Consider the following 26,123-nt stretch of genomic DNA (forward strand, 5'->3'; position numbering starts at 1 on the left):
AAATATCAAATTATATGTGTAAAGATACGTTGATTTTGAAATCATTCAGTTGTTTTTAGAAAAAAATATATTAAGACAAATTCTAACTTTTCTTTTCTTAAACACGCTTTTAAAAACAACATTAAAAATATCTGTCTTTTTAAACGTGAAACATTAAATCAAACATTCAATATATATATATATATATATATATATATATATATATATATATATATATTATGGAATTTAAATATTAAATGATATGTGTAAAAGATACGTTGATTTTGAAACTATTCAGTTGAAAAAATATTAGGAAAATTCCAACTTTTCTTTTCTTACAAACGCTTTTAAAAACAACATTAAAAATATCTGTCTTTTTAAACGTGAAACATTAAATCAAACATTCAATACATTCATATTTATATAAAATTCTATTTCACTTCCGCGTCTTTCGAACAGCGTTTTATTTTGAAGGTCCGCCGGAAGCGGCGCCCAGCCTCAGAGGCGGATGTTGTCGCGCGCGCGCTCGCTCGCTGTCAGTGAGTCGCGGGAGAGCTCGAGCCTCAGTCGTGGAACCAACAGTCCACGTCACGCTCCAGAGGAACCAGGACCCGAACCAGGACCCGAACCAGGACCCGAACCAGGACCCGAACCAGGACCCAGACCAACATGTCCGACGTGTCCCTGCGAGAGTCTCCGGACGGGGACGTGTCCAACAGGTTCGCGCGCAAGGGCGCGTTGAGGCAGAAGAACGTGCACGAGGTGAAGGACCACAAGTTCACGGCCCGGTTCTTCAAGCAGCCCACCTTCTGCAGCCACTGCACGGACTTCATCTGGTGAGGAGAGCCGAGACCCGAGGAGGGTTCTTACTTTTACTCCGACTCTTACTTTGTTACAACTCTCTCTCGTTAGTGTTGGTAACTTGACAAACATCCTGTTGTTTCTCCAATAAAACTCGTTTTTAATGTTGTTTTACGAAGAATAAGTGACTTTAGCTTCAAAAACGTATAGAATAATAACAATATATTTGAGTTAAATGCCCAAAATATGTTGTTTTTATCTCAAATTCTACGTTAAATTGTTTTTAATGTTGTTTTTACGAAGAATAAGTGACTTTAGCATCAAAAACGTATAGAATAATAACAATATATTTGAGTTAAATGCCCAAAATATGTTGTTTTTATCTCAAATTCTACGTTAAATTGTTTTTAATGTTGTTTTTACGAAGAATAAGTGACTTTAGATTCAAAAACATATATAATAATAACAATATATTTGAGTTAAATGCCCAAAATATGTTGTTTTTATCTCAAATTCTACGTTAAATTGTTTTTAATGTTGTTTTTACGAAGAATACGTGACTTTAGATTCAAAAACATGTATAATAATAACAATATATTTGAGTTAAATGCCCAAAATATGTTGTTTTTATCTCAAATTCTACGTTAAATTGTTTTAAATGTTGTTTTTACGAAGAATAAGTGACTTTAGCTTCAAAAACGTATAGAATAATAACAATATATTTGAGTTAAATGCCCAAAATATGTTGTTTTTATCTCAAATTCTACGTTAAATTGTTTTTAATGTTGTTTTTACGAAGAATAAGTGACTTTAGCTTCAAAAACGTATAGAATAATAACAATATATTTGAGTTAAATGCCCAAAATATGTTGTTTTTATCTCAAATTCTACGTTAAATTGTTTTTAATGTTGTTTTTACGAAGAATAAGTGACTTTAGATTCAAAAACATATATAATAATAACAATATATTTGAGTTAAATGCCCAAAATATGTTGTTTTTATCTCAAATTCTACGTTAAATTGTTTTTAATGTTGTTTTTACGAAGAATAAGTGACTTTAGCTTCAAAAACGTATAGAATAATAACAATATATTTGAGTTAAATGCCCAAAATATGTTGTTTTTATCTCAAATTCTACGTTAAATTGTTTTTAATGTTGTTTTTACGAAGAATAAGTGACTTTAGATTCAAAAACATATATAATAATAACAATATATTTGAGTCAAATACTTGAAATATGATGTTTTATCTCAAAGTCTACGTTAAATTGTTTTTAATGTTGGTTTTTATGAAGACTTTAGCTTAAAAAACTTATAATATAATAACAATATATTTGAGTTAAATGCTTAAAATATGAGGTTTTTATCTCAAAATCTACGTTAAATTGTTTTTAATGTTGTTTTTACGAAGAATGAGTGACTTTAGCGTCAAAACTTATATAATAATAACAATATATTTGAGTTAAATGCTTAAAATATGAGGTTTTTACGTTAAATTGTTATATTTCTGTAATAGATCGATGGCAGTTATTGATGGTAAACATGTTTAAATGTATTTAAAGCGTCATAAACATGTATAATAATAACAATATATTTGAGTCATAAACGCATCAACAATAACGTTGGACTGCGATGTTAAAATGTTATGATTTAATATTTAATCTCAAAGTCTACATGGAATTGTTACGACGGCTCTGGGTTAATATTCTACGTCAGTTATTGATCATATTTATTGATTTAAAAGCATCTCTGACAGTTTAATGAGTCGCAGCCACAATGTTCTGTTTATATTTCTCTACATTTCAAATCTTTTACTCGTCATTTGAAAGGATCTGAAACATGAACATCTTTTAAACGATCCACAGAAATGTCAACAAAAACTGATGAGTCATAAAAACAGATTTTAAACCATCGTGATGATTCAAACTGTCAATAAAGTTTTGACTCAGCAGGTTTTGACTCTTCAGTGAATCTTTTATTGTGAAGGACGATCTTCACTTCCAGGTTTTATGTGGTTTTTTTTTCCTTCATCTTTTCCATGTGTTTTTAATCACAAACGCATGCAGCGACTTTTTTCTGCTTCTCTGTGTTGTGTCTCTGTGTTGTGTCTCTGTGTTGTGTCTCTGTGTTGGTGTCTCTGTGTTGGTGTCTCTGTGTTGTGTCTCTGTGTTGTGTCTCTGTGTTGTGTCTCTGTGTTGTGTCTCTGTGTTGGTGTCTCTGTGTTGTGTCTCTGTGTTGGTGTCTCTGTGTTGTGTCTCTGTGTTGTGTCTCTGTGTTGGTGTCTCTGTGTTGGTGTCTCTGTGTTGGTGTCTCTGTGTTGTGTCTCTGTGTTGTGTCTCTGTGTTGGTGTCTCTGTGTTGGTGTCTCTGTGTTGTGTCTCTGTGTTGGTGTCTCTGTGTTGGTGTCTCTGTGTTGTGTCTCTGTGTTGTGTCTCTGTGTTGGTGTCTCTGTGTTGGTGTCTCTGTGTTGGTGTCTCTGTGTTGTGTCTCTGTGTTGTGTCTCTGTGTTGTGTCTCTGTGTTGTGTCTCTGTGTTGTGTCTCTGTGTTGTGTCTCTGTGTTGGTGTCTCTGTGTTGGTGTCTCTGTGTTGTGTCTCTGTGTTGCTGTCTCTGTGTTGGTGTCTCTGTGTTGGTGTCTCTGTGTTGGTGTCTCTGTGTTGTGTCTCTGTGTTGTGTCTCTGTGTTGTGTCTCTGTGTTGTGTCTCTGTGTTGTGTCTCTGTGTTGTGTCTCTGTGTTGGTGTCTCTGTGTTGGTGTCTCTGTGTTGTGTCTCTGTGTTGCTGTCTCTGTGTTGGTGTCTCTGTGTTGGTGTCTCTGTGTTGGTGTCTCTGTGTTGTGTCTCTGTGTTGGTGTCTCTGTGTTGTGTCTCTGTGTTGTGTCTCTGTGTTGGTGTCTCTGTGTTGGTGTCTCTGTGTTGGTGTCTCTGTGTTGTGTCTCTGTGTTGTGTCTCTGTGTTGTGTCTCTGTGTTGTGTCTCTGTGTTGTGTCTCTGTGTTGTGTCTCTGTGTTGTGTCTCTGTGTTGGTGTCTCTGTGTTGGTGTCTCTGTGTTGTGTCTCTGTGTTGCTGTCTCTGTGTTGGTGTCTCTGTGTTGGTGTCTCTGTGTTGTGTCTCTGTGTTGGTGTCTCTGTGTTGGTGTCTCTGTGTTGGTGTCTCTGTGTTGGTGTCTCTGTGTTGGTGTCTCTGTGTTGTGTCTCTGTGTTGGTGTCTCTGTGTTGGTGTCTCTGTGTTGGTGTCTCTGTGTTGTGTCTCTGTGTTGTGTCTCTGTGTTGTGTCTCTGTGTTGTGTCTCTGTGTTGTGTCTCTGTGTTGTGTCTCTGTGTTGTGTCTCTGTGTTGGTGTCTCTGTGTTGGTGTCTCTGTGTTGGTGTCTCTGTGTTGGTGTCTCTGTGTTGGTGTCTCTGTGTTGGTGTCTCTGTGTTGGTGTCTCTGTGTTGTGTCTCTGTGTTGGTGTCTCTGTGTTGTGTCTCTGTGTTGGTGTCTCTGTGTTGTGTCTCTGTGTTGGTGTCTCTGTGTTGGTGTCTCTGTGTTGGTGTCTCTGTGTTGTGTCTCTGTGTTGGTGTCTCTGTGTTGGTGTCTCTGTGTTGGTGTCTCTGTGTTGGTGTCTCTGTGTTGGTGTCTCTGTGTTGTGTCTCTGTGTTGGTGTCTCTGTGTTGTGTCTCTGTGTTGGTGTCTCTGTGTTGGTGTCTCTGTGTTGGTGTCTCTGTGTTGGTGTCTCTGTGTTGGTGTCTCTGTGTTGTGTCTCTGTGTTGGTGTCTCTGTGTTGGTGTCTCTGTGTTGGTGTCTCTGTGTTGTGTCTCTGTGTTGTGTCTCTGTGTTGGTGTCTCTGTGTTGTGTCTCTGTGTTGGTGTCTCTGTGTTGGTGTCTCTGTGTTGGTGTCTCTGTGTTGGTGTCTCTGTGTTGTGTCTCTGTGTTGTGTCTCTGTGTTGTGTCTCTGTGTTGGTGTCTCTGTGTTGGTGTCTCTGTGTTGGTGTCTCTGTGTTGTGTCTCTGTGTTGTGTCTCTGTGTTGGTGTCTCTGTGTTGTGTCTCTGTGTTGGTGTCTCTGTGTTGGTGTCTCTGTGTTGGTGTCTCTGTGTTGTGTCTCTGTGTTGGTGTCTCTGTGTTGGTGTCTCTGTGTTGGTGTCTCTGTGTTGGTGTCTCTGTGTTGTGTCTCTGTGTTGTGTCTCTGTGTTGGTGTCTCTGTGTTGTGTCTCTGTGTTGGTGTCTCTGTGTTGGTGTCTCTGTGTTGGTGTCTCTGTGTTGTGTCTCTGTGTTGTGTCTCTGTGTTGGTGTCTCTGTGTTGGTGTCTCTGTGTTGTGTCTCTGTGTTGTGTCTCTGTGTTGTGTCTCTGTGTTGTGTCTCTGTGTTGGTGTCTCTGTGTTGGTGTCTCTGTGTTGTGTCTCTGTGTTGGTGTCTCTGTGTTGTGTCTCTGTGTTGGTGTCTCTGTGTTGTGTCTCTGTGTTGGTGTCTCTGTGTTGGTGTCTCTGTGTTGGTGTCTCTGTGTTGGTGTCTCTGTGTTGGTGTCTCTGTGTTGTGTCTCTGTGTTGGTGTCTCTGTGTTGGTGTCTCTGTGTTGTGTCTCTGTGTTGGTGTCTCTGTGTTGGTGTCTCTGTGTTGTGTCTCTGTGTTGGTGTCTCTGTGTTGGTGTCTCTGTGTTGTGTCTCTGTGTTGTGTCTCTGTGTTGTGTCTCTGTGTTGGTGTCCCTGTGTTGGTGTCTCTGTGTTGTGTCTCTGTGTTGTGTCTCTGTGTTGTGTCTCTGTGTTGGTGTCTCTGTGTTGGTGTCTCTGTGTTGTGTCTCTGTGTTGTGTCTCTGTGTTGGTGTCTCTGTGTTGTGTCTCTGTGTTGGTGTCTCTGTGTTGGTGTCTCTGTGTTGTGTCTCTGTGTTGGTGTCTCTGTTTTGGTGTCTCTGTGTTGGTGTCTCTGTGTTGGTGTCTCTGTGTTGGTGTCTCTGTGTTGGTGTCTCTGTGTTGTGTCTCTGTGTTGGTGTCTCTGTGTTGGTGTCTCTGTGTTGGTGTCTCTGTGTTGGTGTCTCTGTGTTGGTGTCTCTGTGTTGGTGTCTCTGTGTTGGTGTCTCTGTGTTGTGTCTCTGTGTTGTGTCTCTGTGTTGTGTCTCTGTGTTGTGTCTCTGTGTTGTGTCTCTGTGTTGTGTCTCTGTGTTGTGTCTCTGTGTTGGTGTCTCTGTGTTGGTGTCTCTGAAATGAATTGACGTTTTATCTGCGTCGACGTTGACGGTTCAGGCAGGAAGTTGATGATAAAAGTGCTTCCTGTTAATTCACAAAATAAAACTTTTCAAGTTTAGCAGGAAGTCTTCAAATCAGCTGATCAGCTGTTTTGATTGACAGCTGATGACAGCCTGCTGGCAGCTGATTGGTCAGACAGTAGTTTGGTCGTAAATAACCATCATTTAAAGACGTGAGTTTAAATGAAAACTAATAAATACACATTTTTCTTTTCAGGGGATTCGGAAAACAAGGATTTCAGTGCCAAGGTAGGAAACTTTTCTTTCTTCACTTGTGTTGTCGCTGCTTTACTTTCACAGTTTTGGACGTTTTTTTCAAAGAATATTTTACATTTCAATGGTGAAACTTTACATGTTATTGAAATGTTTGTTTTATTCAAGGTTAAAAAAAGAGGAAATTTTCCAAAAAGAAAATCTACATATAAAGTTTGATATTCTTATTCCAAAAATGTTCTAATTTCAAGTTATTATTATATATTTTTTAATTTCTATCCTTTTAAATGTAAAATATATTTTTCTGTATAATAGTTACCAGACCAATCCAATCGAGCACCGACTTTTAAACTCACTTTAACCTGTACAATTATCATTAGTAATAATAAAATAAGTTAATAATTGAACATTAATGGTCGTTTGGTTGAAAGTTCGATCAGTATCTCTGTGATCTGTTGGTTTGGTCTGGAGACTCTGTTACACCAACGTTGATGACTATGTGAACACAAACAATTAAAATCATTTTCAAATAAAACAATTAAATTATAGAAGAAAAAGAAAAATTCAAATTTTGTATATAAAATCCTTTTAATACACAATAAAAGTTTCAACATTTTAAATGTTAAATTCAATGTCCTGCTGATACTGATACACTTTATACTAGTGGTACAATCGTGATCATTCAAACTGTCAATAAAGTTTTGAGCAGCGTCACGATCCTGGCTCAGCAGGTTTTGAACAAAATCTTCACTTCCAGGTTTACGTGTTTTTTCCTTCAGTTTTTCATGTGTTTTTAATCACATGCAGCGACTTTTTATGTACTTTCTTATGTACTTAATGGTGTAAATATTTCAGCTAAAAAGTGAAGCAAAAAATAGTATTTAATCAGATTAACTGAGTTATTTGTTAACTTGAGTTTCTAGTTCACATAGAGTCAGAGGCTCTGGTGCGTACTTCGGTGCGTACTTCGGCGCGTACTTCGGCGCGTACTTCGGCGCGTACTTCGGCGCGTACTTCGGCGCGTACTTCGGCGCGTACTTCGGCGCGTACTTCGGCGCGTACTTCGGCGCGTACTTCGGCGCGTACTTCGGCGCGTACTTCGGCGCGTACTTCGGCGCGTACTTCGGCGCGTACTTCGGCGCGTACTTCGGCGCGTACTTCGGCGCGTACTTCGGCGCGTACTTCGGCGCGTACTTCGGCGCGTACTTCGGCGCGTACCTCGGCGCGTACCTCGGCGCGTACTTCGGCACGTACTTCGGCGCGTACTTCGGCGGGTACTTCGGCGCGTACTTCGGCGCGTACTTCGGCGCGTAGTTTGGCGTGTAGTTTGACTCGTAGTCAAACTCAAGTCAAAGTGTAGTTCAACGTGTAGTTTGATGCATACTTCGAGGCGTACTTTGGCGTGTAGTTTGAAGCGTACTTCAACCCGTAGTTTGACTCATAGTTTGACTCATAGTTTGACTCATAGTTTGACTCATAGTTTGACTCGTAGTTTGACTCGTAGTCAAACTCAAGTCAATGCGTACTTCAACACGTAGTTTGACTCATAGTTTGACTCGTACTTCAACACGTAGTTTGACTCATAGTTTGACTCGTACTTCAACCCGTAGTTTGACTCATAGTTTGACTCATAGTTTGACTCATAGTTTGACTCGTAGTTTGACTCGTAGTCAAACTCAAGTCAATGCGTACTTCAACACGTAGTTTGACTCATAGTTTGACTCGTACTTCAACACGTAGTTTGACTCATAGTTTGACTCGTACTTCAACCCGTAGTTTGACTCATAGTTTGACTCGTACTTCAACACGTAGTTTGACTCATAGTTTGACTCGTACTTCAACACGTAGTTTGACTCATAGTTTGACTCGTACTTCAACACGTAGTTTGACTCATAGTTTGACTCGTACTTCAACACGTAGTTTGACTCATAGTTTGACTCGTACTTCAACACGTAGTTTGACTCATAGTTTGACTCATAGTTTGACTCGTACTTCAACACGTAGTTTGACTCATAGTTTGACTCGTACTTCAACACGTAGTTTGACTCATAGTTTGACTCGTACTTCAACACGTAGTTTGACTCATAGTTTGACTCGTACTTCAACCCGTAGTTTGACTCATAGTTTGACTCGTACTTCAACCCGTAGTTTGACTCATAGTTTGACTCGTACTTCAACACGTAGTTTGACTCATAGTTTGACTCGTACTTCAACACGTAGTTTGACTCGTAGTTTGACTCGTACTTCAACACGTAGTTTGACTCATAGTTTGACTCGTACTTCAACACGTAGTTTGACTCATAGTTTGACTCATAGTTTGACTCGTACTTCAACACGTAGTTTGACTCATAGTTTGACTCGTACTTCAACACGTAGTTTGACTCATAGTTTGACTCGTACTTCAACACGTAGTCAACACTCACACACTCAAGTCAACACGACTCCAGGGATCACGTCCACTCGTGTCTCTGTGCTCAGCTCTATATGGAAAATGATCTTTAAACCAAGTGATCTGGACTCTTGTCTGCTTCCTCACCAGGACCCGTGGAGTGAAGGTTTGTAATATCAGCATCAATTATTCATCTTAAGCTGCTATAAAATGAAGGTTTGGGCTCAAGCTGAGCGTCAGTCGCACCACAATAAAGTACTATAGAGTCGAGTGGCATTTCTGTAACTAGACTGACATTCACTCGTCCTGCTTCTAAATATAGACGAGTGTATAGAGAGCTGAAGATTCATGTCTTTATTAAATAGTATTTAATAATAACTTCAACGTTTTCATTTAGAACTTCCTGTTTCACGTTGATTAATGATTACAGTGACTTCGACTTTATTAACTTCACCTCATTAATCATTGTCCGAGGCTCTGTTATATTACTCTGCGAGTCACTGTAGTATTACTCCACAAGGCTCTGTAGTATTACTCCACAAGTCACTGTAGTATTATTCCCCGAGTCACTGTAGTATTATTCCACCAGTCACTGTAGTATTAATTTCCCAAAGGAGACCTCCTGAGGGATCAATAAAGTTTTACCTTTACCTTTATCTTTACCTTTACCTTTAGTATTATTCCACCAGTCACTGTAGTATTATTCCACCAGTCACTGTAGTATTATTCCACCAGTCACTGTAGTATTATTCCCAGAGTCACTGTAGTATTATTCCACCAGTCACTGTAGTATTATTCCACCAGTCACTGTAGTATTATTCCACCAGTCTCTGTAGTATTATTCCCCGAGTCACTGTAGTATTATTCCACCAGTCACTGTAGTATTATTCCACCAGTCACTGTAGTATTATTCCACCAGTCACTGTAGTATTATTCCACCAGTCACTGTAATATTATTCCACCAGTCTCTGTAGTATTATTCCCCAAGTCACTGTAGTTTTATTCCACCAGTCACTGTAGTATTATTCCACCAGTCTCTGTAGTATTATTCCCCGAGTCACTGTAGTATTATTCCACCAGTCACTGTAGTATTATTCCATAAGGCTCTGTTATATTACTCCGCGAGTCACTGTAGTATTATTCTACCAGTCACTGTAGTATTATTCCACCAGTCACTGTAGTATTATTCCGAGAGTCACTGTAGTATTATTCCGAGAGTAACTGTAGTATTACTCTACGAGTCACTGTAGTATTACTCCACCAGTCACTGTAGTATTATTCCACAAGGCTCTGTTATATTAATCCGCGAGTCACTGTAGTATTATTCCACCAGTCACTGTAGTATTATTCCGAGAGTCACTGTAGTATTACTCTACGAGTCACTGTAGTATTACTCCACCGGTCACTGTAGTATTATTCAACAAGGCTCTGTAGAATTACTCCACGAGGCTCTGTAGTATGACTCCGCGTGCCTCTTTAGTATTACTCCACGAGCCTCTGTAGTATTACTCCACGAGGCTCTGTAGTATTACTCCACGAGGCTCTGTAGTATTACTCCACGAGGCTCTGTAGTATGACTCCGCGTGCCTCTTTAGTATTACTCTGCGTGCCTCTGTAGTATTACTCCACGAGGCTCTGTAGTATTACTCCACGAGGCTCTGTAGAATGACTCCACGAGCTTCTGTAGTATTACTCCACGAGGCTCTGTAGTATTACTCCGCGTGCCTCTGTAGTATTACTCCACGAGCCTCTGTAGTATTACTCCACGAGGCTCTGTAGTATGACTCCACGAGCTTCTGTAGTATTACTCCACAAGGCTCTGTAGTACGACTCCACGAGCTTCTGTAGTATTACTCCACGAGGCTCTGTAATATAACTCCGCGAGCCTCTGTAGTATTACTCCAAGTGCCTCTGTAGTATTACTCCACGAGGCTCTGTAATATAACTCTGCGAGCCTCTGTAGTATTACTCCACGAGGCTCTGTAATATAACTCCGCGAGCCTCTGTAGTATTACTCTACGTGCCTCTGTAGTATTACTCCACGAGGCTCTGTAATATAACTCCACGTGCCTCTGTAGTATTACTCCATGAGGCTCTGTAATATAACTCTGCGAGCCTCTGTAGTATTACTCCACGTGCCCATGTAGTATTACTCCACGAGGCTCTGTAATATAACTCCGCGAGCCTCTGTAGTATTACTCCACGTGCCTCTGTAGTATTACTCCACGAGGCTCTGTAATATAACTCTGCGAGCCTCTGTAGTATTACTCCACGTGCCTCTGTAGTATTACTCCACAAGGCTCTGTTATATTACTCCACAAGGCTCTGTAGTATAACTCCACAATACTCTGTAGTATTACTCCGCGGGACTCTTTAGTATTATTCCGCAAGGCTCTGTAGTATTACTCCGTGAGGCTCTGTAGTATAACTCTGAGAAGCTCTGTAGTATTACTCTGAGAGGTGCCGTAGTGATATTTTTTATTTATTATTCATTCTCTACACAATCTTTCTTTTCTTTTGTTCTTTCAAACCCTCCTGATCCTCAACTATATATTCTCTAATAACGGGAGTATGTTGGCCGACAAAAACTATTCCTGGGACAAAACTACATAATACTACGAATCCATGACCATTTTAACTTGTAGTACAACGCGTATTTCAACGCGCTCGTGATCCTCTCTGGTGTGAGACCTGAAGTACTTTAAAAACACAAAAACACTAAGTTGAGTGTGTTGTTGTTGTGAGTCTGAGGTTATACTCAAGGATCATAGTGTGTGTTTGTGAGCAGTACTCGCTCAAACAGTATTTTTTCTCGTCCTAAGAACCACTAACAGAGACATTTTGTCCAGAACTCTTGCTTTGCAGGTTTCTGTGCAGTATTCTTGGAATGTAACAGGTTTTTGAAACAAAGAAAGAAATGATTGAAGTCGAACCTGTTGAAGTATTTCTGCTCAAACGTCCAGAAAAGAACTTGTTTTTATTTATGCCATAAACACACACAGTATAGTCAGAGGTATTTTCCACCACCATGTCAGACTTGCCCTTTGAAGATCCTTGTTCGTATCCTCGTCCACTCTGTTGACTCTATGGAAAGACAAACTCCCAGAGTGCACTGTGGAAATGTTCCGTGGACTTATGGATAAATGACCAGTCGTGTGAGTCGAAGAACCAACAAGAAACTCATGAACACAGTCACAAGAATTACTTTGTTCCGTTTGCTTGATGTTCCAGAGATTAGAAGATAAATTACACTAATTATAAAAGACACGTAAATGATTTATCAGATTATAGTTGAAAATTGTTAGATTATAGTTGAAAATTGTTAGATTATAGTTGAAAATTGTTTGATTATAGTTGAAAATTGTTAGATTATAGTTGAAAATTGTCTGATTATAGTTGAAAATTGTTTGATTATAGTTGAAAATTGTTAGATTATAGTTGAAAATTGTTTGATTATAGTTGAAAATTGTTGGATTATAGTTGAAAATTGTTTGATTATAGTTGAAAATTGTCTGATTATAGTTGAAAATTGTTTGATTATAGTTGAAAATTGTTGGATTATAATTGAAAATTGTCTGATTATAGTTGAAAATTGTTGGATTATAGTTGAAAATTGTTTGATTATAGTTGAAAATTGTCTGATTATAGTTGAAAATTGTTTGATTATAGTTGAAAATTGTTGGATTATAGTTGAAAATTGTCTGATTATAGTTGAAAATTGTTGGATTATAGTTGAAAATTGTTTGATTATAGTTGAAAATTGTTTGATTATAGTTGAAAATTGTTTGATTATAGTTGAAAATTGTTGGATTATAGTTGAAAATTGTCTGATTATAGTTGAAAATTGTTGGATTATAGTTGAAAATTGTTTGATTATAGTTGAAAATTGTCTGATTATAGTTGAAAATTGTTGGATTATAGTTGAAAATTGTTGGATTATAGTTGAAAATTGTTGGATTATAGTTGAAAATTGTCTGATTATAGTTGAAAATTGTTTGATTATAGTTGAAAATTGTCTGATTATAGTTGAAAATTGTTGGATTATAGTTGAAAATTGTCTGATTATAGTTGAAAATTGTTTGATTATAGTTGAAAATTGTCTGATTATAGTTGAAAATTGTCTGATTATAGTTGAAAATTGTTGGATTATAGTTGAAAATTGTTTGATTATAGTTGAAAATTGTTTGATTATAGTTGAAAATTGTCTGATTATAGTTGAAAATTGTCTGATTATAGTTGAAAATTGTTGGATTATAGTTGAAAATTGTTTGATTATAGTTGAAAATTGTCTGATTATAGTTGAAAATTGTTGGATTATAGTTGAAAATTGTTGGATTATAGTTAAAAATTGTTTGATTATAGTTGAAAATTGTTTGATTATAGTTGAAAATTCTTTGATTCTAGTTGAAAATTCTTTGATTCTAGTTGAAAATTCTTTGATTCTAGTTGAAAATTGTTTGATTCTAGTTGAAAATTGTTTGATTATAGTTGAAAATTCTTTGATTCTAGTTGAAAATTGTTTGATTATAGTTGAAAATTGTTTGATTCTAGTTGAAAATTGTTTGATTCTAGTTGAAAATTGTTTGATTATAGTTGAAAATTGTTTGATTCTAGTTGAAAATTGTTTGATTCTAGTTGAAAATTGTTTGATTATAGTTGAAAATTGTTTGATTATAGTTGAAAATTGTTTGATTACAGTTGAAAATTGTTTGATTATAGTTGAAAATTGTTGGATTATAGTTGAAAATTGTCTGATTATAGTTGAAAATTGTTTGATTATAGTTGAAAATTGTTTGATTATAGTTGAATATTGTTTGATTATAGTTGAAAATTGTTTGATTATAGTTGAAAATTGTTTGATTATAGTTGAAAATTGTTTGATTATAGTTGAATATTGTTTGATTATAGTTGAAAATTGTTTGATTATAGTTGAAAATTGTTTGATTATAGTTGAATATTGTTTGATTATAGTTGAAAATTGTTTGATTACAGTTGAAAACACTTATGCTGAACTTAAAACATTGACACATGAATAACTTTGCTAAAATAAATACTATGAACCTGCTGGAGAAACTAAAGTATTTACTCCCTTCAGGTATTTTCCTGGCCAGAGAAAAATCGACTTGTGTTTCCTCTCAGTCCCTCTTTTATACTTTCTCACGTAATAAAACCTGATTCATGAACTTCTGGCTTTTGTTGTTTTTGTCAAATATCTTCTCAGTGATCAAGACTTTTATTGTGGGTCGTAAAGATCCAAAGACCTCCTCGTAGACCCGCTCATGTCGTAGGTCTTCGTTCAGTCTCTCGTAAACCAGCGAAGAAAAGTTCTTTATTGAAGTAACGACAGACGATAAAATACTTGTGTGTCTCTTTTAATAACAAATATAAATGAATATTGTGATTCTTGTGTGACATGTTTGTATTCAAGAGTAAAACCCTGAGGCGTCTCTGAGGAAACATGAACAAAAGAACGAAAACACTGGAATTTGACAAGAAAACAAACACATTGTTCAAGTGTGTGTAACATAAACCTTAGTGTGTGTTTTACATCAGTGTGTTTTTATTATCGTGTTCTTCTAAAGATTTACACTTTGATTCTGTGTACTTCTGTAGTACTAGATACTTTGATGCTGTGTACTGCTGTAGTATTAAATACTTTGATGCTGTGTACTGCTGTAGTACTAAATACTTTGATGCTTTGTACTGCTGTAGTACTAAATACTTTGCTGCTGTGTACTGGTGTAGTACTTAATACTTTGATGCTGTGTACTGCTGTAGTACTAAATACTTTGCTGCTGTGTACTGGTGTAGTACTTAATACTTTGATGCTGTGTACTGGTGTAGTACTAGATACTTTGCCACTGTGTACAGGTGTAGTACTAGATACTTGATGCTGTGTACTGGTGTAGTACTGGTGTAGTACTAGATACTTTGATGCTGTGTACTGGTGTAGTTCTAATTAATTTGATGCTGTGTACTGCTGTAGTACTAGATACTTGCTGCTGTGTAGTGGTGTAGTACTAAATACGTGCTGCTGTGTACTGGTGTAGTACTAAATACGTGCTGCTGTGTACTGGTGTAGTACTAAATACGTGCTGCTGTGTACTGGTGTAGTACTAAATATGTACTGCTGTGTACTAGTGTAGTACTAAATGCGTGCTGCTGTGTACTTGTGTAGTACTAAATACGTGCTGCTGTGTACTGGTGTAGTACTAAATACGTGCTGCTGTGTACTAGTGTAGTACTAAATGCGTGCTGCTGTGTACTGGTGTAGTACTAAATACGTGCTGCTGTGTACTGGTGTAGTACTAAATACTTTGATGCTGTGTACTGGTGTAGTACTAAATACTTTGATGCTGTGTACTGGTGTATTACTAAATACTCGATGCTGTTTACTGGTGTAGTACTAAATACTTTGCTGCTGTGTACTGGTGTAGTACTAAATACTCGATGCTGTGTACTGGTGTATTACTAAATACTCGATGCTGTTTACTGGTGTAGTACTAAATACTTTCTGCTGTGTACTGGTGTAGTACTAAATACTTCCTGCTGTGTACTGGTGTAGTACTAAATACTTTGATGCTGTGTACTGGTGTAGTACTAAATACATTGATGCTGTGTACTGGTGTAGTACTTAAAACTTTGCTGCTGTGTACTGGTGTATTACTTAATATTTTGCTGCTGTGTACTGGTGTAGTACTAAATACTTTGATGCTGTGTACTGGTGTAGTAATTAAACCTTTGCTGCTGTGTACTGGTGCAGTACTTAATATTTTGCTGCTTTGTACTGGTGTAGTACTAAATACTTTTATGCTGTGTACTGTTGTAGTATTTAATACTTTGCTGCTGTGTACTGGTGTAGTACTAAATACATTGATGCTGTGCACTGGTGTAGTACTAAATACTTTGATGCTGTGTACTGGTGTAGTACTTAATACTTTTATGCTGTGTACTGTTGTAGTACTTAATACTTTGCTGCTGTGTACTGGTGTAGTACTAAATACATTGATGCTGTGCACTGGTGTAGTACTAAATACTTTGCTGCTGTGTACTGTTGTAGTACTTAATACTTTGCTGCTGTGTACTGGTGTAGTACTAAATACATTGATGCTCTGCACTGGTGTAGTACTAAATACTTTGATGCTGTGTACTGGTGTAGTACTTGATACTTTGCTGCTGTGTACTGGTGTAGTACTAAATAAATTGATGCTGTGCACTGGTCTAGTACTAAATACATTGATGCTGTGTACTGGTGTAGTACTAAATACTTTGATGCTGTGTACTGGTGTAGTACTAAATACATTGATGCTGTGCACTGGTGTAGTACTAAATACATTGATGCTGTGTACTGGTGTAGTACTAAATACTTTGATGCTGTGTACTGGTGTAGTACTAAATACATTGATGCTGTGCACTGGTGTAGTACTAAATACATTGATGCTGTGTACTGGTGTAGTACTAAATACTTTGATGCTGTGTACTGGTGTAGTACTTAATACTTTGATGCTGTGTACTGGTGTAGTACTAAATACATTGATGCTGTGCACTGGTGTAGTACTAAATACATTGATGCTGTGCACTGGTGTAGTACTAAATACTTGACATACATTTGTGGAATGTTACGTAACCTGCTGTCACTCAAACATGTCGATCAAGTTCTTCAACATCGTAACGTTTCTGTTGTTTTTCGTGTCCTCGGGCGATAAAAGTTTTCGGTCTCGACGATCAAAAGTTAATTTTTTATGACTTGAACTTTCAAAGTGTCTTTAACTGTGTTGTCATGGTTACACATGTTTGTCTGTGACACGATGATGTCATCACGTGTGACAGACAAACACGTCTAGAACATGTTCACAACATTCACTCACGTCTGGGTCACAGAGTGATGATGTCATCAGTCACATGACTCTTTGTTTGTGTTACTATAAGAACAACTTTATTGACTCGACACACTCACACACTCATGTTAGTGAAGCTCCAGCTGATTGGACCACGAGTTACAACATCAACCAATGGGACACTTTCTGTCTCATAAGCTCCGCCCACTGAGTGGAGCACTAACATCAGACGTGTGTCAATCAAAACAGCTGATTTGGTGAAGATTAAAGTTCATGAAACTGTTGAAAAGAAGTAAATTAATTGTAATAAAATTGTTTGATTATAGTTGAAAATTGTTTGATTTTAGTTGAAAATTGTTTGATTATAGTTGAAATTTGTTTGATTATAGTTGAAAATTGTTTGATTATAGTTGAAAATTGTTTGATTATAGTTGAAAATTGTTTGATTACAGTTGAAAATTGTTGATTATAGTTGAAAATTGTTTGATTATAGTTGAAAATTGTTGATTATAGTTGAAAATTGTTGATTATAGTTGAAATTGTTTGATTATAGTTGAAAATTGTTTGATTTTAGTTGAAAATTGTTTGATTTTAGTTGAAAATTGTTTGATTATAGTTGAAAATTGTTTGATTTTGATTTTAGTTGAAAATTGTTTGATTATAGTTGAAAATTGTTTGATTTTGATTTTAGTTGAAAATTGTTTGATTATAGTTTGAATTGTTTGATTATAGTTGAAAATTGTTTGATTATAGTTTGAATTGTTTGATTTTAGTTGAAAATTGTTTGATTTTAGTTGAAAATTGTTTGATTATAGTTGAAAATTGTTTGATTTTGATTTTAGTTGAAAATTGTTTGATTATAGTTGAAAATTGTTTGATTTTGATTTTAGTTGAAAATTGTTTGATTATAGTTTGAATTGTTTGATTTTAGTTGAAAATTGTTTGATTTTAGTTGAAAATTGTTTGATTATAGTTGAAAATTGTTTGATTTTGATTTTAGTTGAAAATTGTTTGATTATAGTTGAAAATTGTTTGATTTTGATTTTAGTTGAAAATTGTTTGATTATAGTTTGAATTGTTTGATTTTAGTTGAAAATTGTTTGATTTTAGTTGAAAATTGTTTGATTATAGTTGAAAATTGTTTGATTTTGATTTTAGTTGAAAATTGTTTGATTATAGTTTGAATTGTTTGATTATAGTTGAAAATTGTTTGATTTTGATTTTAGTTGAAAATTGTTTGATTTTGATTATAGTTGAAAATTGTTTGATTATAGTTGAAAATTGTTTGATTTTGATTTTAGTTGAAAATTGTTTGATTATAGTTTGAATTGTTTGATTATAGTTGAAAATTGTTTGATTATAGTTTGAATTGTTTGATTTTAGTTGAAAATTGTTTGATTTTAGTTGAAAATTGTTTGATTATAGTTGAAAATTGTTTGATTTTGATTTTAGTTGAAAATTGTTTGATTATAGTTGAAAATTGTTTGATTTTGATTTTAGTTGAAAATTGTTTGATTATAGTTTGAATTGTTTGATTTTAGTTGAAAATTGTTTGATTTTAGTTGAAAATTGTTTGATTATAGTTGAAAATTGTTTGATTTTGATTTTAGTTGAAAATTGTTTGATTATAGTTGAAAATTGTTTGATTTTGATTTTAGTTGAAAATTGTTTGATTATAGTTTGAATTGTTTGATTTTAGTTGAAAATTGTTTGATTTTAGTTGAAAATTGTTTGATTATAGTTGAAAATTGTTTGATTTTGATTTTAGTTGAAAATTGTTTGATTATAGTTTGAATTGTTTGATTATAGTTGAAAATTGTTTGATTTTGATTTTAGTTGAAAATTGTTTGATTTTGATTATAGTTGAAAATTGTTTGATTATAGTTGAAAATTGTTTGATTATAGTTGAAAATTGTTTGATTATAGTTGAAAATTGTTTGATTCTAGTTGAAAATTGTTTGATTCTAGTTGAAAATTGTTTGATTATAGTTGAAAATTGTTTGATTATAGTTGAATATTGTTTGATTATAGTTGAAAATTGTTTGATTTTAGTTGAAAATTGTTTGATTATAGTTGAAAATTGTTTGATTATAGTTGAAAATTGTTTGATTATAGTTGAATATTGTTTGATTATAGTTGAAAATTGTTTGATTATAGTTGAAAATTGTTTGATTATAGTTGAATATTGTTTGATTATAGTTGAAAATTGTTTGATTATAGTTGAAAATTGTTTGATTATAGTTGAATATTGTTTGATTCTAGTTGAAAATTGTTTGATTATAGTTGAAAATTGTTTGATTATAGTTGAATATTGTTTGATTATAGTTGAAAATTGTTTGATTATAGTTGAAAATTGTTTGATTCTAGTTGAAAATTGTTTGATTATAGTTGAAAATTGTTTGATTCTAGTTGAAAATTGTTTGATTCTAGTTGAAAATTGTTTGATTATAGTTTGAATTGTTTGATTACAGTTGAAAATTGTTTGATTATAGTTGAAAATTGTTTGATTTTGATTTTAGTTGAAAATTGTTTGATTATAGTTGAATATTGTTTGATTATAGTTGAAAATTGTTTGATTCTAGTTGAAAATTGTTTGATTATAGTTGAAAATTGTTTGATTCTAGTTGAAAATTGTTTGATTCTAGTTGAAAATTGTTTGATTTTGATTATAGTTGAAAATTGTTTGATTATAGTTTGAATTGTTTGATTACAGTTGAAAATTGTTTGATTATAGTTTGAATTGTTTGATTACAGTTGAAAATTGTTTGATTTTGATTTTAGTTGAAAATTGTTTGATTTTGATTATAGTTGAAAATTGTTTGATTTTAGTTGAAAATTGTTTGATTCTAGTTGAAAATTGTTTGATTCTAGTTGAAAATTGTTTGATTCTAGTTGAAAATTGTTTGATTCTAGTTGAAAATTGTTTGATTATAGTTGAAAATTGTTTGATTATAGTTGAAAATTGTTTGATTCTAGTTGAAAATTGTTTGATTATAGTTGAAAATTGTTTGATTATAGTTGAAAATTGTTTGATTATAGTTGAAAATTGTTTGATTCTAGTTGAAAATTGTTTGATTATAGTTGAAAATTGTTTGATTATAGTTGAAAATTGTTTGATTATAGTTGAAAATTGTTTGATTCTAGTTGAAAATTGTTTGATTATAGTTGAAAATTGTTTGATTCTAGTTGAAAATTGTTTGATTACAGTTGAAAATTGTTTGATTCTAGTTGGAAATTGTTTGATTACAGTTGAAAATTGTTTGATTCTAGTTGAAAATTGTTTGATTCTAGTTGAAAATTGTTTGATTCTAGTTGAAAATTGTTTGATTCTAGTTGAAAATTGTTTGATTATAGTTGAAAATTGTTTGATTATAGTTGAAAATTGTTTGATTCTAGTTGAAAATTGTTTGATTATAGTTGAAAATTGTTTGATTATAGTTGAAAATTGTTTGATTATAGATGAAAATTGTTTGATTATAGTTGAAAATTGTTTGATTATAGTTGAAAATTGTTTGATTATAGAGGAAAATTGTTTGATTATAGAGGAAAATTGTTTGATTATAGATTAGATGTTAGATTTTAATTCCTTCCATAGCAACCGTAAAACAATTTTGAATCAGAAAATAATGACACGTTTTTTACTTTTTGTTGTGATATTTCATTAAAAAAAAAATGTTATTTGCCAAATTCTCAACTGAAAAATTGCGCCGAAACAGCAAAGATTAGAAGTTTTTGAATTGTGACGAATCCTTCAAAACAGCCCTGGATCCAGATGGACCATCATCTGTTGCACGAGGCTGCAGCGACTCTTGAGCAACAAACACATGTTGTTCTGCAGTGACTCTGGTCTCCATCACTGTCGATGCTAGCAACGATACTGGGCGGCGGTGGATTCAAGAGCGAGAGCATCATTTATTCACAGCAGCTCCATTAGAAAAGCAGCCTCGTCAGCGACTCTCGTGACGAATGTTCCTCGAGCTGCTGTGGCTCAGAGGAGTCGGTTCTGAGTGAGTCTGTGTTGATGTGTCTGTTAGCAAGACCTGTGGGTTCGTCGGGTCTCGCTGGGCTGCAGCCTACTGCCACCACTGTGTGTGTGAATGGATCCAAATAACGATCGTTTGGTTAAGACGGAGAAACTTACCGGGAAGATGTACTAAAATATTAGAGAAGTATTTTGAAGACTTGAATGGATAGTAGCAAAAAAAACTGGTTGTAAAAAGCCTGAAACAAATCAAAATCTGGGCGAACGAGAGGTTACGAGAGTCCATTATTACGTAATAATGGCTTCACTCCTCCTTCAGCTGTAATCATGCTTTGTTTATACAAGAAGTCCCTTGAAGTTGGAGACCATTGATGACGCGCGGTGACAAACCTCCATGCTTGACCAATCACAGCAGAGTGGGTGTGGTTATGGTCAACAAGATTTAATCTCCAGAAAAATAGTGTTTTCAGTGGGCGGAGCTTAAGATCATTTTCTAATGTCAATATTTCAATGAAAAGAGAGTTTTGTTCAAACACACACTGATGATACAATAGAGTCACACATCACAACAACACACACACTGATGATACAATAGAGTCACACATCACAACAACAAACACACTGATGATACAATAGAGTCACACATCACAACAACACACACACTGATGATACAATAGAGTCACACATCACAACAACACACACACTGATGATACAATAGAGTCACACATCACAACAACACACACACTGATGATACAATAGAGTCACACATCACAACAACACACACATACTGATGATACAATAGAGTCACACATCACAACAACACATACACACTGATGATACAATAGAGTCACACATCACAACAACACACACACACTAATCTCACAATAGAGTCACACATCATAACAACACACACACTGATGATACAATAGAGTCACACATCACAACAACACACACAATAATGATACAATAGAGTCACACATCACAACAACACACACAATAATGATACAATAGAGTCACACATCACAACAACACACACAATAATGATACAATAGAGTCACACATCACAACAACACACACACACAATAATGATACAATAGAGTCACACATCACAACAACACACACACTGATGATACAATAGAGTCACACATCACAACAACACACACAATAATGATACAATAGAGTCACACATCACAACAACACACACACAATAATGATACAATAGAGTCACACATCACAACAACACACACACAATAATGATACAATAGAGTCACACATCACAACAACACACACACACTGATGATACAATAGAGTCACACATCACAACACACACACACAATAATGATACAATAGAGTCACACATCACAACAACACACACACAATAATGATACAATAGAGTCACACATCACAACAACACACACAATAATGATACAATAGAGTCACACATCACAACAACACACACACAATAATGATACAATAGAGTCACACATCACAACAACACACACACAATAATGATACAATAGAGTCACACATCACAACAACACACACACAATAATGATACAATAGAGTCACACATCACAACAACACACACACTGATGATACAATAGAGTCACACATCACAACAACACACACAATAATGATACAATAGAGTCACACATCATAACAACACACACACTGATGATTCAATAGAGTCACACATCACAACAACACACACAATAATGATACAATAGAGTCACACATCACAACAACACACACACAATAATGATACAATAGAGTCACACATCACAACAACACACACACAATAATGATACAATAGAGTCACACATCACAACACACACACATACACACACTTTATTTCTCCATCTATCTTTAGGATGTGTAGCCTTTAAAGTATTATTTAAAGAGTTGAGTTAAAGTACAAAATGATTGAAAATACAATAGAAATTCCAGGAAGAATGTGAATTTTATCCTTGTATTTATTTGTGTTGTCAACATAATCAGTTTATTTTGGACCCTGAGAGGAAACTCGAGCACCGGACCTGAAGTAAACAGAAGAAGAACCTCCTTCTAACGCCTCAGGCTGGAGGAGGAACCAGCAACCTTCTCACATTAGGTTTTTTTTACATGATCAATGTGTACTTTAAGGTTTAAATACTCATGTATTTAAATACAATAATGTTAGACGTCTACTCACTCATGTAAATAATGCAATCGGTCAAAGAATGAACTAAATATTCTCAGATTAGAAGTTAAAATAGGTTTTATCTGTTTTTTTACGTTTTTATATGGGAATATCTGAAGAACCTGGCGTCGCATTGGTCAGTGGTCGATGAAGAAGGCAAAAGCCGTTAGTGTGGAGGCAGTTCATACTAAACTCTGCAGCCAGAATTCTGAGCCGCTCTAGTAGAAGAACTCACATTTCTCCTTCAAACTCTTCACTGGCTGCTCTAGTAGAAGAACTCACATTTCTCCTTCAAACTCTTCACTGGCTGCTCTAGTAGAAGAACTCACATTTCTCCTTCAAACTCTTCACTGGCTGCTCTAGTAGAAGAACTCACATTTCTCCTTCAAACTCTTCACTGGCTGCTCTAGTAGAAGAACTCACATTTCTCCTTCAAACTCTTGACTGGCTGCTCTAGTAGAAGAACTCACATTTCTCCTTCAAACTCTTCACTGGCTGCTCTAGTAAAAGAACTCACATTTCTCCTTCAAACTCTTCACTGGCTGCTCTAGTAGAAGAACTCACATTTCTCCTTCAAACTCTTCACTGGCTGCTCTAGTAAAAGAACTCACATTTCTCCTTCAAACTCTTCACTGGCTGCTCTAGTAGAAGAACTCACATTTCTCCTTCAAACTCTTCACTGGCTGCTCTAGTAGAAGAACTCACATTTCTCCTTCAAACTCTTCACTGGCCGCTCTAGTAGAAGAACTCACATTTCTCCTTCAAACTCTTCACTGGCTGCTCTAGTAGAAGAACTCACATTTCTCCTTCAAACTCTTCACTGGCTGCTCTAGTAGAAGAACTCACATTTCTCCTTCAAACTCTTCACTGGCTGCTCTAGTAGAAGAACTCACATTTCTCCTTCAAACTCTTCACTGGCTGCTCTAGTAGAAGAACTCACATTTCTCCTTCAAACTCTTCACTGGCTGCTCTAGTAGAAGAACTCACATTTCTCTGATCTTTAAAACTCTTCACTGGCTGCCAGTTTCTTTCAGGATCATTTTAAAATTCTGCTTCTTGGTTTCAGATCTATTCATGGAACCATCTTCCTCTCCCTCTGAGTTTGATTACTACTACTACTGACTAAGAAACATCTTAAGACCTTCTTATTTGTGTTTTTTCTTCACTTTCTTGTTGCCGCTGTGTTTGTCTCTGTCTCGACCGTTTAAAGTATTTTAACTGTGAATTGTTCTGTGGTTCGAGCGCCTTGTGACCCTGGTCCAGAAAGATCTTCATATACAATATAAGAGACTAACTCACTCATAACGTGACCTGAAATGTTACAAATGAAACAAATGAAACTTCTTCTTTCCCTGAAAACTGTTGGAATCTGAGTAAATTCTCATCAACAGAGAGGAACCAAAAGTGAAACTCTGGCCTGAAGAAGTACATGAGAAATGGATTCTTCAAGTGTCGTCTTCTCGTCAGATGGATGCTGAGTAGATATTGTCACGTACGATATGCCTCGAAAAACATGTGCGATAATTTATAATTTTTTATTGAATAAATCAATCATTCCTTAAATACACACTTCGATCAATCAGTGTCACGTTCTGTAAAGTTGACAATTTGTACTTCTATGTCTCGTTGTTGTTTACGTCTCCGTCCGTCTGTGAACTGTGTTAGGCTCGGTTGCTATGACGACGCGTCTCAGGAAGTAATACTAACTTATGATCTAGTCAAACACTAGTGATCCAGTGAAGTAATACTAACTTATGATCTAGTCAAACACTAGTGATCCAGTGAAGTAATACTAACTTATGATCTAGTCAAACACTAGTGATCCAGTGAAGTAATACTAACTTATGATCTAGTCAAACACTAGTGATCCAGTGAAGTAATACTAACTTATGATCTAGTCAAATACTAGTGATCCAGTGAAGTAATACTAACTTATGATCTAGTCAAACACTAGTGATCCAGTGAAGTAATACTAACTTATGATCTAGTCAAACACTAGTGATCCAGTGAACTAATACTAACTTATGATCTAGTCAAACACTAGTGATCCACTGAAGTAATACTAACTTATGATCTAGTCAAACACTAGTGATCCAGTGAAGTAATACTAACTTATGATCTAGTCAAACACTAGTGATCCAGTGAAGTAATACTAACTTATGATCTAGTCAAACACTAGTGATCCAGTGAAGTAATACTAACTTATGATCTAGTCAAACACTAGTGATCCAGTGAAGTAATACTAACTTATGATCTAGTCAAACACTAGTGATCCAGTGAAGTAATACTAACTTATGATCTAGTCAAACACTAGTGATCCAGTGAAGTAATACTAACTTATGATCTAGTCAAACACTAGTGATCCAGTGAAGTAATACTAACTTATGATCTAGTCAAACACTAGTGATCCAGTGAAGTAATACTAACTTATGATCTAGTCAAATACTAATGATCCAGTGAAGTAATACTAACTTATGATCTAGTCAAACACTAGTGATCCAGTGAAGTAATACTAACTTATGATCTAGTCAAACACTAGTGATCAAGTGAAGTAATACTAACTTATGATCTAGTCAAACACTAGTGATCCAGTGAAGTAATACTAACTTATGATCTAGTCAAACACTAGTGATCCAGTGAAGTAATACTAACTTATGATCTAGTCAAACACTAGTGATCCAGTGAAGTAATACTAACTTATGATCTAGTCAAACACTAGTGATCCAGTGAAGTAATACTAACTTATGATCTAGTCAAACACTAGTGATCCAGTGAAGTAATACTAACTTATGATCTAGTCAAATACTAGTGATCCAGTGAAGTAATACTAACTTATGATCTAGTCAAACACTAGTGATCCAGTGAAGTAATACTAACTTATGATCTAGTCAAACACTAGTGATCCAGTGAAGTAATACTAACTTATGATCTAGTCAAATACTAGTGATCCACTGAAGTAATACTAACTTATGATCTAGTCAAACACTAGTGATCCAGTGAAGTAATACTAACTTATGATCTAGTCAAACACTAGTGATCCAGTGAAGTAATACTAACTTATGATCTAGTCAAACACTAGTGATCCAGTGAAGTAATACTAACTTATGATCTAGTCAAACACTGGTGATCCAGTGAAGTAATACTAACTTATGATCTAGTCAAACACTAGTGATCCAGTGAAGTAATACTAACTTATGATCTAGTCAAACACTAGTGATCCAGTGAAGTAATACAAACTTATGATCTAGTCAAATACTAATGATCCAGTGAAGTAATACTAACTTATGATCTAGTCAAACACTAGTGATCCAGTGAAGTAATACTAACTTATGATCTAGTCAAACACTAGTGATCAAGTGAAGTAATACTAACTTATGATCTAGTCAAACACTAGTGATCAAGTGAAGTAATACTAACTTATGATCTAGTCAAACACTAGTGATCCAGTGAAGTAATACTAACTTATGATCTAGTCAAACACTAGTGATCCAGTGAAGTAATACTAACTTATGATCTAGTCAAACACTAGTGA

At 35.3% G+C, this 26,123-nt stretch overlaps 1 protein-coding gene across 1 annotated transcript in view; it reads left to right on the forward strand.

The window, feature by feature from the left end:
- The first annotated feature begins 509 nt into the window (after window positions 1-509).
- Window positions 510-26,123, forward strand: part of LOC148090013 (protein kinase C alpha type-like) — a 134,572-nt gene continuing 108,958 nt past the window's right edge. Inside the window, exons 1-2 of the mRNA XM_087811248.1 lie at window positions 510-815; window positions 6,208-6,239. Coding sequence (XP_087667374.1) covers window positions 649-815; window positions 6,208-6,239 — 199 coding nt within the window. The 5' untranslated portion in view covers window positions 510-648. The remainder of the gene's footprint in view (window positions 816-6,207; window positions 6,240-26,123) is intronic.

Source organism: Callionymus lyra, chromosome 1 (assembly GCF_982586985.1).
Source record: "Callionymus lyra chromosome 1, fCalLyr1.hap1.1, whole genome shotgun sequence".
Lineage (NCBI taxonomy): Eukaryota > Metazoa > Chordata > Actinopteri > Syngnathiformes > Callionymidae > Callionymus > Callionymus lyra.